The sequence below is a fragment of the Aphanomyces invadans genome (genome assembly GCF_000520115.1).
Source record: "Aphanomyces invadans strain NJM9701 unplaced genomic scaffold supercont1.3, whole genome shotgun sequence".
In the NCBI taxonomy this organism is placed as follows: domain Eukaryota; phylum Oomycota; class Saprolegniomycetes; order Saprolegniales; family Verrucalvaceae; genus Aphanomyces; species Aphanomyces invadans.
Genome location: NW_008580148.1, coordinates 172,935 through 187,892, shown reverse-complemented (window position 1 = coordinate 187,892; position 14,958 = coordinate 172,935). Strand labels below are relative to the sequence as shown.

Sequence of the window (14,958 nt, the reverse complement as noted above, 5' to 3'; positions counted from 1 at the left end):
ACCACCGCGACACGTGGAACTTGACGCTGCACAACGACGAAGAAAAGGTGGCGGCGAATTACGTCCCGATCACGATTGCCACGTACCTCCGCGACGCGTCGACACAATTCAATGTGGTCACGGATCGCGCGCAGGGGGTAGCAAGCCTGAACGATGGTGCGGGCTTGGAGTCGACGGCACGATGCATAACGTGTGTGGATTCGAGTAGGCTCGGTTGAGATCATGGTCCATCGCCGTCTGCTTCAAGACGACAACAAAGGTGTCGACGAGCACTTGAACGAAACAGAAACCGTACGAGTGCCTCGAGATCGACATCTGCTTGGCTGACGCACCCTGTAGCTGTCGCTGGCCAACAACCAACAACTCACACAAGGCCTGACAGTCCGTGGGTCGTTTGCGTTGAGCGTTGGGCCGTTGGATGCAGCCATGGCGCAGTTGCGTGCCGAAATGAGTCGGCGGTATTTGAACCCGTTGGTCGCGCTGACAGCGCACAACACGTCGCTGACGCCGCCCACGACGGCGTGGACGCCGCGGTTGCCATTCAACGTCGGTTTGATTTCGTTGGAAGTTGTCGATGCGCACACGATTCGTTTGCGCCTGACGCATTTGTTTGCGATCCGCGAGCACCCGGTACGTCGATGTGCACAGTTTTTCCCGTGCGATGTGTCTGCATAGGTGTGGTCTCACGACGCGACTGTCGACTTGACCGTGTTGCTCGGGTCCCCATGGTCGACGGCACACCACTTGCGTGTGACGGAATTGAGTTTGTCTGGCAACCGGGTGCTGCGATCGATCCCGCGCACGACCGTGACGCTCAAGGCGATGCACGTGCGGGCTTTTGAGATCACGACCATGCAAGGTCCCGCGGCCAGCATCTTTGACCCGACAGTGACCAACTTGGCCGATGGCGGCGGCGACAACGAGGCTTCGTTGGACTTTTAACTGCTCGGACGAACGCCGTCGCTCTGGGAGACTCGGTAGCAGTTGCATGCGTCAAATCAATCTACATCGTCAGGAAAGCATGCACGTGAGATGCTCAAGATGGATCGGTGTCGAGATGTGTGCTCGGTCGAAAAGGGACACCGTCGTGAAATGTGTCCGAGAAGTGCCTCCCTTTTCGAGCGATTCGTACAATGTTGGAGCATGGGGCGGCAATCGTTTGGCGCAAACTCGGCTTGCCCGTCACCGTTTGTGGAGTCGAACCCACCTTTCCCCACCATGCGACAACATGCCAAGCAGCTAATATGTTCGCGCCAGGGCGACGTGGTCTCGGCCTGCGATGCTTGGTCGCTCTAGCATCTCGTGTGCTTGGTGTAGCCACGGTCCGGCAGCGGTCGCCGCCGCTCCGCCGCACGCGCTACGTGCATTCAATTCAAGTTGGACGCGACAGGACTGCCGTCGTGTTTTAAAACCCCGGCAACGCCGAGCCGTCCACCATCGCTCCAACGGTCGCGATGTCGGCTACGCGAGCTTCGAATACTTTGGACGCATGGCGGTGGTGGCCGTCGCATACTTCGAACGCCCGCACTTGCATCGCGTCCAGGACAACGGCCGATGCCGCGACGTCTTGAATCACGCGATTGTGCGTCAAGCTGATTTCGCTAACGTGAAACGTGGCAAAGTGGCCATTCAGGAGCTTGGCAAAGTCCACCGTTGCTGGCGTCGACCACACCTAACGAATGCGTTGTGAAGGCACAGGTACGTTTGCTGGCACGAGAACCAAGCCAGTTGTCTCGGTGGGCGGCTCAAACCACCATCCTTGACGGCACCTCGCTGTCCCCGACGTACCGTGTGTTCGTGGATAGCAAACAAATGAGTGAGACGAAGTCGGAGGCAGCGCGAGCTCTTGACTTCGAGCGACGTGAGCCCAACGTTGGGCGGAAGGCGGGCCGCCCAAGTAGAACGTGGTGGTGGCGCCAGCGATTCGTTGTACGCTGTCAGCGCCACGAGAGGCGCGAGGTACCGCTGGTGCATGTCTGTTCGCAGAATTTCCACGGCCGCGTCGAGAGGGCCGACGCTGATGGCGACGGTCCCACGCACGGTCAACCCTTGCGTTTGCTTGTTGCCGTTCAAGTCGAGCTACGGCCCGCGTTCAAATCGCGCACGCTCTGTTTCAAGAGATGCAGAAATCGACTGCCCGATATGCACCCACCGTTTCCGTTTCATTCAGGCATTCGTTCACGCCCTTGTGGTCGTCTTGAAGCAACCGGCGGTGGACCATGACCTCCAACGAGCCTGCGTCGACAAAAAACATCCACAACTCAGTCCATGGCCAGCACACAACACAACGTGATCTGTCTCGATCGATATCACAAACGCACCGTCTTTCAACGACGACGCGCCGTGCGCGCGATCCGTGACCACATTGAATTGCGTCGACGCGTCGCGGAGGTACGTGGCAATCGTGATCGGGACGTAATTCGCCGCCACCTTTTCTTCGTCGTTGTGCAGCGTCAAGTTCCACGTGTCGCGGTGGTTGCGCACTCGCTTGACAAACTCGAGGCCGTTCGAGTCGGTGAACCACGTTTTCTGTTTACAAAAAGTCCCATGACCATCGCAACGAGCTCGCCGCGACCGTACCTCCGACTGGACGCTCGTGTCGAAGCGCAAAATCACTTCTTTGCCTTGGCCATCGTCAATCGGAATCGGCCCCACCTACACACAATTCCCGTGAAAAATAAACGCTGTGTTGCTTCGACGGAAACTTGGACATCCATATCGCGCGGTCTCGGCCGCCATCGACTCGAACCGCACACAAATTGCGACCCTCCAACAACACGCATACCGTCCATTCGATCTCCACCGACATGGCAAACCGAGCCAGCTTGTACTCCAACGTGCCCCACGTGCCAAATCGAAACACACACGACGCGACGACCGCGCTCGAGTGGGTGTGGCAGTCAAACGACGTCACTGGAGGCACCGCATGGACGGCCGACGTGTTGGGGTGGAGGACGTACGCGCCAGACGAAAACGACACGTCCGATTTGGCAAATGCTTGGTAGTACAGCAGCGCCGACGAGACGGCGAGTTTGGTCTTGGTGCGTTTGTTGGTCAGTGATACGAGCGACCCTGTCTCGGTGTTGATTTCCACAGCGACAAACTCGTTCGAGGTTGTCACGATAGACGGCGCCGACGACGTGGTCCATGCACGGGCTCGAGCGCGCGGTGTCGATGCGCTGCCAGAGACGACGTGGTACACCAGCCAGCTCAGAGGCGGCACCGTGGCTTCGACCACAAGCGAGTTTGGCGCGGCGTGGGCGAGGGCGGCCTTGCTATACACCGCCACAAACGGCACGACCGCGCTCGGGACGGCCGTCCCATTGCTCAACGTAACCACCGCGTGGGTGGCGCGCACCGGGAGCGACACAGTGTACGTGTGCACGCTGGTCAAGTGGTTGTAAACAATAAACGAAAACGAGTCGCCCGACGTCGTGCGATTGCACACACTCACGTTGGCCAGAAAACACAACTCGACTGGCGCTTGCAACAAATGCTCGAGCTGCGCCGTCGCCGATGCAACGCCTTCCGCCAAACGCAGCGCGTAGTCTTCTGCCACGAGCTGCTTTTCCGTGCCGCTGATCCCATCGTGATGGAGCGATAGGCCGACCGTCGCCGCCAAATGGTGGACCTAGACATTCTTAGCCACTGGACAGGTAGCTCAGTGGACGGCACGCACCGACGTGTGGCTGACGCGGGCCCACACTTCCAAATGCCGGACAAACTGTAGGAGCCCGTTCGCAGTGCGCACGTACTTCTTCAACGCGGGACGGCTAGAAAAATACCCCGACCTACACGCAGTTACAACGGACGTCATGGGCGGCGTCATGGACAACGAGGGATGGCGCACAACGCGTTGCACTCCCTCGGCAGCATTGTGGGCGTACCAATACCCAAACGGCTCGTTCGCGTACGGAAAAAAGTCGTCCGTCTTGATGGTCCACTGAATCGATTTGTCCTGGAGCTTCAAGTCGGTGTACTTGCCCAGCGTCGAGTACACGATATTGATCTGGCCTTCCTGGTTGCCGTAATGGATGAGCTTGTCCATGTTCTTGAACCACTTGACTGCGTTCTGGTATTCCATGTCCATTCCCATGGGCCAGAAAATATGATTTCCTACATCGATCCACGACGCTCAATCGGCAGCGCGATTTCGATGCAGAGCACACGCAGTTTGAAAGTTCGCCATCCCCCCCATCCACTGGATGCTGTAGCCAAGAACACATCCTGCACGTGCCCGTGCAAAGAAGAAAGCTTTTCATTCGACGGCGGGACGGTACCTTTCGTGTGGCGGGCGCGCTCCAAGCTCACTTGAACAAATCGCTTGACCTTGTTGCAAACGTTGTTGTCGTGCAGGTACGGGTCGTCCTTGATCGGCTCTTGATCTCCAAACGAGAACCCATCCGGCGCGCCGTACCCATCTTGAATCATACCTGCACACCATGCAAGGAACAACCACGGCTTAGCCCTTGGTCGAGGTCGCCAACGTGGTTTATATCGCATGCACGCATGCCGATGATGTACCTGTAAAGACAGACTCGTTGCGAGAGGCGGATGCCTTCCACATGAACTCTACGCAACAACAAAAAAGGCACCGAAAACGTTGCGGGGGTTTGCTGACAAAACGAGATAGAAATGGCTGTACCAAGATCCTGGTTGTTTTTGCGGTGATCGTAATCTTGGTAATCCATCCGTGCAAAGTACAACGCGTCAAACCCGATGCCGGCCGACAAGAGCGACCCTTGCGTGGCCGAGTGGCCAAACGGGTCGATCTGCCATCCGATGCGTGGAATAATGCTACGGCATTCAAACGATGAACGAGATGTGAGATTGCACACGCGCCAACGCACCCGAACTCGTCCAAGAGAAACTTGTGCCCGAAAGCTGTTTGATCGAGCATCGTCGTGTAATGCGGCGTTGCTTCGTCGTGCATGACCCATCCCCCGTTGGCAGACAAATCCAATTGCCCTTTCTTGACAAGTTGTTTGACAAGTTGTTTGGTTTCCTTCGTTTGCTCGCGCCACCTACAAATGGGCGTGGGTTGAGGACTTGGTTGTACCAAAGGGGTCGACGTGTAGCCGTACCATCGCTGGAAAAATGCTTGCTCGACGTACATAAAGTGCCGGTTCGGGTCCTTTTGCAACTCGGTCACGACTGTATCCAAGATGTAGTCGACTTCTTGCGTGAAGTACTGATCTACCGTGAGCAACCAGCCGGGGTCATCGTGGGTGTGCGGAATCAAGTGGACATTGAGCTTGTCCTTGGAGATGGTGGGGGTCGTGTTGTAGTGCCGGTCGGTGGGGAAGTCGGGCGTCCAGTGACCGCACGATTGCAACGAAATGCTCTGCACGAACGTCAGCGTCGTGGACGCGAACGCCGCTGCGATCGCCCACACATGCACCATGATGGCTCCCTGTCAAAGATCTTTTCTGAGGGGAAAAGTACATTTTAATTCCGTTCATAGCCGCGGCATACAAAAATCGAGTGAACGTTTTTAAAATGTCAGGTAGACGAACTGCCAGCATCCAGAGTGTCGGAAACGCCGGATTTTAATATTTGGATATATCCGATTTTGAAAAATTCGACTCTCGAATTTTTCGATATTGCTAATTGTGAAACTGCAATCCCTCCCAACCGGGCACTTCAATTTGTGGGCACTGCAATGGTGTTGGGCATTGTACACTACTTCAGGCGGTTGGTGTACTCTATAGATATGAAGTTTAAACGAAAATGAACATGCAGAGGATCGTTCGAGCAGTTTACATCAGGGGAGGTTTCATGCACAACAATCCAAATATCACCATGTCAAAATGAGAGAAGCGGTCAGAGCCATGATATTTTCGTCCTCGTTTTTGCAATAATTTCGCCGAAATGAACAAGTCGACGAATTCGCGTAAAATCACAATGACAATTCTGCCTCTGGCGGGCACAACCTCGGCGCCTCGCACTCTGTGCCAACTGCATTCCAAGAAAGCCTCGATTGGGCTCGTTGTACAGCTCGAGATGACTGGCGTTCGACTGGCTCGCCTGTGCTATGGAGGGTGTGATTGGTGTACACTTGGACGATTCGAGCTGATCGTTCCCGTGCACTCTGTATTACGAGCAAATTCCCGCCTTCGGAACCAACAATTGCATGTGAAATGCGCACAGCCAGCAAACAATTCGTCGAAGAATCACATGTGCCGCATATGCGTGCCAGTGGAGCTTCACGGGACACCACGGGCGAAAGCCAAAAACACGCGAAATTTTCATACAGAAATTCCGACATACCCGCTACGTATCGTCGCCAATGACGAAGAAATCGGGCCAGAACAAGCGCCGCAGAGTTTTGCCACAAGGGTAGCCATGGTGACGACAGCAAACAGGGCTGCGTCCTGTCCACTGTCGAGCACTGTTGGTAAAAACACGGCGTTCCAGGCAGAATGCCTCCCTCGGTTTTGTCGACGCACGGTCGATCGTTAGCACGTGGGTTGAACAAGCTTCGTTCGGAGCGCACATTTAGTCGATACAATGCGTTGGGCGAGTCCGTGGGGATGCCAAGGATAACTCGATCGCCAATTTTGACGCTGCCTTTTCAGGTGATGATATGGAGTGGCAACTCTTGTGGTGAAGCACAAGCTACAGTCAGAGGTACCACAGACGAGATGGGATGCTTTGGCGAACGTTGTCCTCCTGGGGCTTTGTTTTGGCGTCGAGAAATATGTGCCAAAACGTCCACGTGCGATTTCAAGTCAAAGAGCAGAGGTCCATTCAAGACGATACAAACTTAACTTCCAGGTGCTGGATGTAGCGCTAGGCTAATTTTCGTGACGACAAGGGGGTGTGCATACAACGGTCGCATTTTCCATTGGAAGGATTTCAATGGCCAGGATCGATGGGTCCACTCGTTTTCGAGGCCGCTGACTTGCTATGGCCTCGCGCGATACCGTTGCTCGAGCCACTGCACGATGCGGAAGTGGCCATTTTGCCGTGCGCCTTCCATGGCTTCGTCGGTACAGCCCAAGACCAGCTTGGTGTCGTGCAGCCACACGACCATGTTCAAATGTCCATTGCGAGCCGCCAAGGTGAGCGCGTTGGTCGTGCACCCGGCGGTCGATTTCGAAAACAAGAGCTGGGCCATTTCGACGTGGCCATGTTCGGCTGCCAGGTCCATCGTTTCTGGAGATACGTGGCATAAATGGTCGAGCAGAAATGTAGCTGCAGCAAAGTGGTTGCCTGCCACAGCCATGTCGATCGCCGATGCAGTGCAGCCTACGCCGAATCTCTCGTGCAGGTGCTGTGCCATGGCCCAATGGCCTTGCCCGGATGCCCCATCGATGGCACCGTCCGTCCCAGTTGCGCCAAACGTTGTCGCGAGCCAATCCACGAATGCCACGTGATTGTTCGTCGCTGCAATGTCCAACACCTTGTTCACATGGACGGCGGAGAAACCATTTGCGTAAAGCAGCAGGTACTCGACAATGGCAAGGTGGCCCATGGTGACGGCGCCGACTAGGGTTTCTGAACCAACGTTTGAGAGGTCATAGTGGTGGAGGTATTGCACAACGCCAAGATGGCCATGCTTGGCCGCCTCGGTGATCGTGTTGGACGGTGATGTGGTCGCCGACGAATTGGTCAGTGTTTCCATGACCTTGACACACCCTTCGTTGCGGTGCGTGTGCAGGAATCGAACGATGTAGAAATGACCGTTGACAGCTGCGTTGTGCATGGCCATTTTCGTGGCAGGTTTTCGGTGCGAGTGAAGCCACTTGACGACAGCAAAATGCCCATGCGCAGCTGCGAGATCCATGGCCACGTGGGTGCACGTTTGTGCTCTATGGTGCAAGTATTCCAGGATGTGCACGTGACCTGCGGCAGCAGCTTTGTCCATGGCATCTTTATGCCATCTCGTGCCCACTTGTTCATGCAGAAATTGCAACATGTCAAGGTGTCCGCTGGCGGCCGCGGTAAGAGTCGCCGCTTCCGACGCGCCTTCTTGGCGATGCGTCTTCAGGAACATTATCATGGCCATGTTTCCGAAGGAAGCAGCGCAATCCATCGCTTCCGTGGTGCATCCATTGTGTCCGAGGTGGTGAAGCTTCTGGAGAATGTCCAAGTGGTTGCGACTGGCTGCCACGTCCAGCAACCGACCCCCGTACGATCGGATGTTGATGTTGTTCACAACAAAGTAGTCAATCACGTCGGGCACGTTGTTCCAAGTGGCAAAAAGCAGCATCATGCCCTTAATCCGCGGGAGGTGGCGAAACAGGTCGGCCAGACGAGTTACACCCCACTTGGACCACCACCGCTGGATTATCGAGGTCGTCATGGCAAAATCTTTCGACTTGGGCGTGTAAACTCGGTACAGGAGTCGCACAAGCAGCAGCATGTACGCTGGGATGCCGCGCTGATACAACACGATCTGCTTGAACAAGTCTTCTGAGAGCCGCCACTTGTTCATCATGGTCGCCGAAGAATTTCTTTCGCGGATTGTGGATCGGCCACATGTCGAGTTTATATGATCGCCTGTGCCGTTCATAATATGTATGTATACCTTCGACCAATGTCTCACTGTGCTCATCACGCATCTCTCTGATGACACAAATTCCAATCCATCTCTTCACGACAGCACTTGCTTGGCTTCAAGCATTACAGGGGCGGTCGCTTGCTCTGCATGACATCGATTTCTGCCCAACGTCATGTGGTGTGCACATCGAACGATGACCAGATATTCCCACAAATGCAATATTTTGAGCGATACAAAGCCGCCATATGTGCCGTGTTTGTACGAGCGCTCGTTCGAACGACCCACTCGTTTTTCCTGGCTGTCGTGGCTGTGCACGGATGGATACATCGTCGGGCATACATGGGCCCGTTCTGAGTGCGCTTGTTCGCGCCGGCTGCCATCGTTCGATTCCTGCCCTCGAAAACAAGACTCGATGAAGCCGAAGATCGTGTACGGCTGGCGGGAACCGGCGCCACTAGCCCCATGCTGCCTGCCATGCCCCATCCCCCCCTGCAATTCTGTGCGACATTCTCCACGACGTATATTCAATCTGCCTTGTCAAGGGCACAGCAGATGAAAGCAACAGTGTCGATGAGGGAACGTGGCAGGTGCTGCTTATCGACTCTCCCTTGCTTGCAATTTCGAATAACTTGCCAATTTCTCTCGTCATTTTCACAAAATTTGACACTCGATCGAGATTTAGCACAATTTGCCAATATTTCCCCAAATATTTACAAAACATGGTAAAAACCCAAATTTGGATTGTCGACCCCAGCAGTGTGTCTGGTCGGTGCACGAAATCCTCACTTTCGACAGCATGGCCGACGCCTTGGCGACGACAGGTGCGCACTTGCTGGTTTGCTTCGCCTGACCCTTGGCCTGTACGTTTATCTACGCAGGATCGAGTCTGCCACCTGCATTCGATCCTGCGCCCACCGTCACGATTGTCTTGTCGACGTACAACGAACGCGACCCGCTCATCAAACCAGCGGCGCCAGATCTGTCTCTTCTAGCAACCTCCAAGGCGGAGTACGTGGCGATCGCAGGCTTTCGCGCGTCGGCGGTGTGGCAAGCTGGCTTTGTACTATTGTGTGTGGTCACTGGGGGAGTGTTGTGGATTATGACGACGTGGTGGCCACAAATTTACACGTACCTCGCTCGCGTGCGTGTGAGGTCGTTGGGTGTCGCCGACATCGTTCTGGTCCGAGACAGCCATGGCTTGATGCACGAATGTGCTGTTGTCCACTCGGAAGGCGGCATGGTGCGCACGTTTGAATGGAAGCACCAACGGTATCTCTATATCCAGCAGTCCGGCTCGTTTGAGCGAGGTTCGTGCATGCTTGCATGGCGCCGCCACGTCATGCTTCCCCTTGTAGTCCCTGCCATGTTGCTCGATTCGCTGGAATCTGTGACTCGATCTCTCCAGACTGGTCTCGCTAGCTCGGTGGTAGCGGACCGCACGGCATTTTACGGCCCCAACACGATGGAACTCAAGACTCCTTCCCTCATAAGGTCCACTTGCCCTCGTCTCTTGATCGTGCTCCACTTGGTTTTGCCTTCGCTACATCGACTACACCCACCACGTCGACGTCCGTTCGACGAGGGGATTTCTCATTCGGATTTGTGACGACAGGCTCCTCGTCGAAAAGGTCGTGCATCCATTTTACCTGTTCCAACTCATTTCAGTCGCGCTGTGGCTGGAAGAAGCATACACCACGTATGCGCTGGCGATCCTTGCCATGTCGATATCGAGCATTGCGTACGAAGTGCACTCGCAAGTCACAAACGCGAGCCAAATGCAGGCGCTGGTGGCATGCGCCATCCAAGTGCAGGTCGGTTGCCGTTGGCAAGACAATGTTTCGATGCATGTTCAAAAAAACCAACTCATGTGTGATGGCGTGGTGGCGATTTCCACGAACAGGTCAAGCGAGATGGTGGCGTCCAGTCCGTGCCGGCGTCGGCGCTCGTGCTTGGAGGTGTGTGTGGTGCTGTGCCATGCTGCCCACCGCACTGACTTCCTTTGTGCATTGCTTGACCAAGACTTTGTCCTGGTCCAAGAACAGGTCGTTGCGGCAGACATGGTCATCGTCGTCGGCGAATGCATGGCGGACGAATCGTCCTTGACTGGAGAAGGTATGCCTGTCCTTGCGTGTGTCATCATCAAGAGGACGGCGGATTCCGAGCTCACTGAAACGGCGTCGTCCCGACTAGCGATCCCAGTGTCGAAGCAACCATCGCACGACGACCCGACAAAATCCGTGCTCGAATGCCACAAGAGCTCCGTCCTGTGTGCAGGGTCGACTGTAGTCCGCGTCAAAGGTATCGGAGTGCCTTTTCATATGAGATTTGGTGCCCTCGAACGCCTCGATTTGTGGCTGGCGTCGATCTCGACTGCTTTCATCAAGGAATCGGCGCGAGTTTGCAATGGCTTCGGTTCAAGAGGTGACCACGGGGTGGGGTGGGTGTGTAGGCGATAGCGTATGGGCAGTCGTCACCCGCGTCGGGTTTTCCACGACAAAGGGGGACTTGCTTCGCCAGATTTTGTACCCCGACGACGTGCCATTTCAAATGGTCACCGACAGCTACCGCTACCTCCTCGCGCTGTCGATCGTGGCGGGACTGACCAGTCTCCAGCGCATCTACGACGCGTACGCCTGCCCGTCGTCGTTCGCGCCTCCGCTCGACATGGCTGACGACGTGTGGCGTGCATAGCATCCAAGCCCACTCGACATTGGGCGACTTGGTCATTTCGGTCTTCGACTTGATATCGACAACCATCCCAGCGGCGCTCCCCATGATCTTGACGGTCGGCGTTGGGTTTTCGCTCACGCGGCTGCAACAAGCGCGGCTGTGCTGCATCGATGCGCAAAAAATCAATGTCGCCGGCCACATCAATTGCTTTTGCTTCGACAAGGTACGTTTGCTTCTCGGTCGACTCGAACGCGACGTACATGCTGCTGTGTGCCTTGACAGCGTTGGAACAAAAAATCCATTCAACGTTGGGTCGTGGTGGCTAGACTGGCACCCTCACGAGCGATCACCTGGACTTTGAAGGCGTCGACATGTGCGATGGATCGCCACTCACAACCAAGCCCACCTCGCGCGATGTAGAGTATGGTCCGTTGTACACCTGCTCCCTCCTCTATATTCCCCTTTTCGAGAGCGCAATCTTGTTGTGTCTTGGAGGCAGGGCGGCGTGTCGTGTGCATGCAGAGAGGGCAATGTATGGCTGTGCTTCACACGGCCCGCTTGCCTGTCGTAGCTCTGGCTTCCTGCCATGGTCTGAGTGTGGACGATCAAGGCGTTGTCGCGGGGTATTCGTTGGAGCGCGATATGTTTGCTGCCACCGAGTACACGCTGTCCGCGACGACGAACGAAGTGCAGTCCCCGAATGGCGGCCACGTCTCGCTCCGCTACGACCGTCGGTATCCGTTTGACGCGGCGCTGCAGCGCTCTTCGGTCGTGGTCCAAGCGTCCAACGAGCCGCACTTTCGTCGGATATACGTCAAGGGATCGCCCGAAGCCATCGCCGACGTAAGACAACGGGATGGACCGAGCGACGACGCGGTCGACGAGTGGCTGGTCGTCTTGGTGCCCACCATGCATGCCATGCCACCTTGAACGGTCACGACGAGGATGTGTGTTCTTGTGTAGATTTGCACCGGCATCCCCTCTGACTTTTATGCGCGAGTCCATCGGTACGCATCCGAGGGATTGTACTGCGTCGCGCTGGCCATGAAGAAAATGGATGGATATGAGCCAGCCACGTCGCGGGCCACGGTCGAGAGCGACGTCACGTTTTTGGGCTTTTTGCTGTTTTTGGTACGAACGGTTCTCTTGCAACGCGTCATGCACTCACTGTTGAATCGATGGACGATGCCGATCGAGTCTCTTCTCGACGTGGTTGCGGGTCAACTTGTGTGGCTGCCCTGGCGTCGTTCGTGACGGATTCATTCGTGTTGGCCATAGAACCCCATCAAGGCCGCGTCACGTGGGGTGATCGAAACGTTGGAACGGGCCAACATCGATGTCCGCATCATCACAGGCGACAATGCGCTAACCGCGATGCACGGTATGTGAGTCGGTAAAAGCTGTGGCCGCCACTGGCATGTGATTATGCGAGCGAGAGTAGTGGCCCGGGAACTCAACATGCACCTGACGACGTCGATGCTGTACTTGGATGTGTCGCCATCCGATGGCTCGATCATGTACCAACTGTACCCCGTACGCGTCGATCCCACAGACGACCAGCTCATTTCCCTGGCGCAGACGTCGACGACGTGGCTCGCTCTCGGCGACCTCGACACGTTGTTGGATTTGGACTTTGACTTGACGGTACCGCGAATCTCTCTTTTGCCCATGGACTGGATTGCATCCAGTAGATCACGGGCGCGGCGTTGGATGTGGTCATCGCGTCGTCGCTGCCGCCGCTTCTCGTGTCGCGGCTCGTCCAAAAGGCGAAAATCTTTGCCAGAACCAAGCCACACACGAAAACGTGGATCGTTGGGCGGCTCATGGATGCTGGGTCCGTCCATCGATCTCGTCGTCATCGACTGCAACTCGTTCTGGCATTCTCAACGCCGTGGCGTAGGCTGTTTGTGGGCATGACAGGCGACGGCACCAACGATTGTGGTGCACTGAAAGCTGCGCACGTTGGCCTTGCGCTGTCCGATGCCGAAGCTTCCATCGGTATGTTCTTGAGTTCGGCCGCACAAATTGGTCTTGGTGTTGTGCGTCGTCGGGTCGAGGTCAGGTCGGCTGTTGTAGTGGCGCCGTTTACCAGTCGTGGCAAGGCGATCGAAGACGTCGTGGCGCTGCTTCGAGAAGGTCGATGCGCGCTCACGACGTCGCTGCTCTCGTTCAAGTTCATGGTCATGTACCCGATCATCGAGACGGCCATGGTCGCATACCTCAACCACATGCAAGCCTCGTTTTCAAACAATCAGGTGCGGTGCGTCATTCGTTAAACGTCGTCCAGCCATCGAGGAAGCACTGACGCACTGGGCAGTACTTGTTTGGCGACATGTTTGTCGTGCTGGGCATGTCTGTGCTGATGCTGCAAACTCCCCCTGCCGCCAACCTCACCAAGGCCAGGCCTCCAACCTCTCTCTTTGTAAGATCTTGCCCACTGTCGACCATGCAAGCGAGCTCCCGCCGTGCCGCTTGGTCCTGTGTACATGTAGTCGCCTACGATTGTTTGGAGCGTTGCGAGCCAGTCGGTGGTGTTTGCGCTGTATTTTTCGGCAACGCTGGCGGTGGCGCAGCGCCAGCCGTGGTTTTGTGCCCTGCCCGACGTTGCCGCCGGCCGCGCGCATTGCTACCCGTATCGTCCCAATGAATCCGGCGACATGACCACGCATGCGTTTGAAGTCTCGATCGTGTGGCTGCTGGGTACGCCTCCCCTTGGCTCGGTTTCCAAGAAATACACATGCCTAGGGCACTGGCATTACGTGGTGCTGGCCATTGCGTTCAACTTGAACGATCCGTTCCGCGAGCCGGCATGGCACAACCGCGCGTTCGTGTTGTACACTGCGGCCGTGGGCGCAATCTTGCTTGGCCTGGTCTTGTGGCCAGGTACGACCGCAAGTTGCTCGGACATCCATGAGCCATCTCGCGTAGGCAATGCCATGGCCGTCGCCTGGCTCGACTTGACGACGCCCCTGCCCCTGTCGTTTTGTTTCGAAATGGCGGCATCTTGTGCGCTGGCGCTCGTCACGGCCGTCGGCGTCGAAATGGCCGTGCGCATCACCTTTGCACAGTCCTAATGAACGACATCGCGACGACGCACCGAGAGAACTCTGGTAGCGAACCACGACGCAAGCCCAAGTGGCATGACGTGCAGCATTGACAATGAAACAAACGTAGGGGTGTGCGCGCGTCCGTGTCCGCCGTTCCAACCGCCAGTGGTCATCCACGGCCCACAGTGCGCTCGCACACCTTTGTCGACGTTGTGAAGCGAGTGGCAGCCTGCCCAACGTAACAATGTGTTCATCGTGTGCGAGTTCAAAAGCCGTTGGTCGCACAGTCCTGTCGCGCGACGCTGCAGCGGGAAATCGATTCGTGGGACGTCCTCCTCCTCCCCTTGCATGTTGCTCGATGACCCCCGCCGACGATGGCCAGCGTTTGGTTGTGCATGCCGACAACCATAACACGCGGGGGTAGTGCGGGTGGTGGAGGGGTTGCCTGACGGATCCAGGACGCTGTGCTACCACTAGCAAGAGATCCGCAGTGTACATGCACGGCCTCGAGCAAATCCTCGCGTCGCTCCAAGGCAGCTTCATCGATCATCATCCATACGAACGTCGTCGCTCGGACGTCTTGTTGTCCTGGAACGATGTTTAAAAACGCGCTACAATCGTGACCGCTGTGAGCAAGAAGCCGTTCACCTCTCACGTTGCGACTCGACCGAGATTGCCCCAGACACGGTCGTCGCATGGCCAGGTACTGGGGCGCCACGACTTTGTTTCGACGGG

General features: G+C 56.2%; 4 protein-coding genes across 36 annotated transcripts in view; 2 read left to right on the top strand and 2 right to left on the bottom strand.

The window, feature by feature from the left end:
• H310_01796 (hypothetical protein) overlaps nt 1-942 on the top strand; it is a gene marked incomplete at both ends in the record, with an annotated part of 3,638 nt that extends 2,696 nt beyond the window's left edge. Inside the window, 4 exons of the mRNA XM_008865078.1 lie at nt 48-156; nt 206-291; nt 340-630; nt 676-942. Of these exons, the coding sequence (XP_008863300.1) occupies nt 48-156; nt 206-291; nt 340-630; nt 676-942 (753 nt within the window). The remainder of the gene's footprint in view (nt 1-47; nt 157-205; nt 292-339; nt 631-675) is intronic.
• On the bottom strand, nt 290-5,424 carry H310_01795 (hypothetical protein). Its single transcript, XM_008865077.1, has 13 exons — nt 5,085-5,424; nt 4,851-5,024; nt 4,646-4,797; nt 4,525-4,572; nt 4,281-4,433; nt 3,888-4,116; nt 3,680-3,791; nt 2,786-3,631; nt 2,581-2,655; nt 2,322-2,529; nt 2,153-2,235; nt 1,789-2,079; nt 290-1,672 (listed from the first exon to the last, which is right to left on the bottom strand). Exons 1-13 carry the CDS (start codon nt 5,402-5,404, stop codon nt 1,406-1,408), a joined length of 2,958 nt encoding a protein of 985 aa, XP_008863299.1. The 5' UTR covers nt 5,405-5,424; the 3' UTR covers nt 290-1,405.
• A 1,319-nt stretch (nt 5,425-6,743) lies between these two features.
• Nucleotides 6,744-8,443, bottom strand: H310_01794 (hypothetical protein; the record flags this gene model as incomplete). Its single annotated transcript, XM_008865076.1, has 1 exon — nt 6,744-8,443. The coding sequence occupies one exon, from the start codon at nt 8,441-8,443 to the stop codon at nt 6,908-6,910; it is 1,536 nt and encodes a 511-aa protein (XP_008863298.1). The 3' UTR covers nt 6,744-6,907.
• Nucleotides 8,444-9,251: 808 nt separating this feature from the next.
• Nucleotides 9,252-14,599, top strand: H310_01793 (hypothetical protein). Of its 33 annotated transcripts, XM_008865064.1 has the most exons (23): nt 9,252-9,327; nt 9,385-9,813; nt 9,862-9,997; nt 10,119-10,317; nt 10,407-10,461; nt 10,526-10,618; nt 10,697-10,804; nt 10,956-11,133; nt 11,198-11,399; nt 11,503-11,602; nt 11,748-12,019; nt 12,140-12,307; nt 12,455-12,557; nt 12,618-12,709; nt 12,755-12,820; nt 12,868-13,010; nt 13,077-13,174; nt 13,253-13,431; nt 13,494-13,598; nt 13,669-13,876; nt 13,922-14,059; nt 14,105-14,286; nt 14,351-14,599. In XM_008865064.1, exons 1-22 carry the CDS (start codon nt 9,303-9,305, stop codon nt 14,248-14,250), a joined length of 3,243 nt encoding a protein of 1,080 aa, XP_008863286.1. In that variant the 5' UTR covers nt 9,252-9,302; the 3' UTR covers nt 14,251-14,286; nt 14,351-14,599. The 33 variants fall into 33 exon arrangements, with proteins under 33 accessions (XP_008863286.1, XP_008863285.1, XP_008863284.1 ...); XM_008865063.1 differs by having other exon boundaries at nt 14,105-14,599; XM_008865062.1 differs by having other exon boundaries at nt 13,922-14,286.
• The last annotated feature ends 359 nt before the right edge of the window (nt 14,600-14,958 follow it).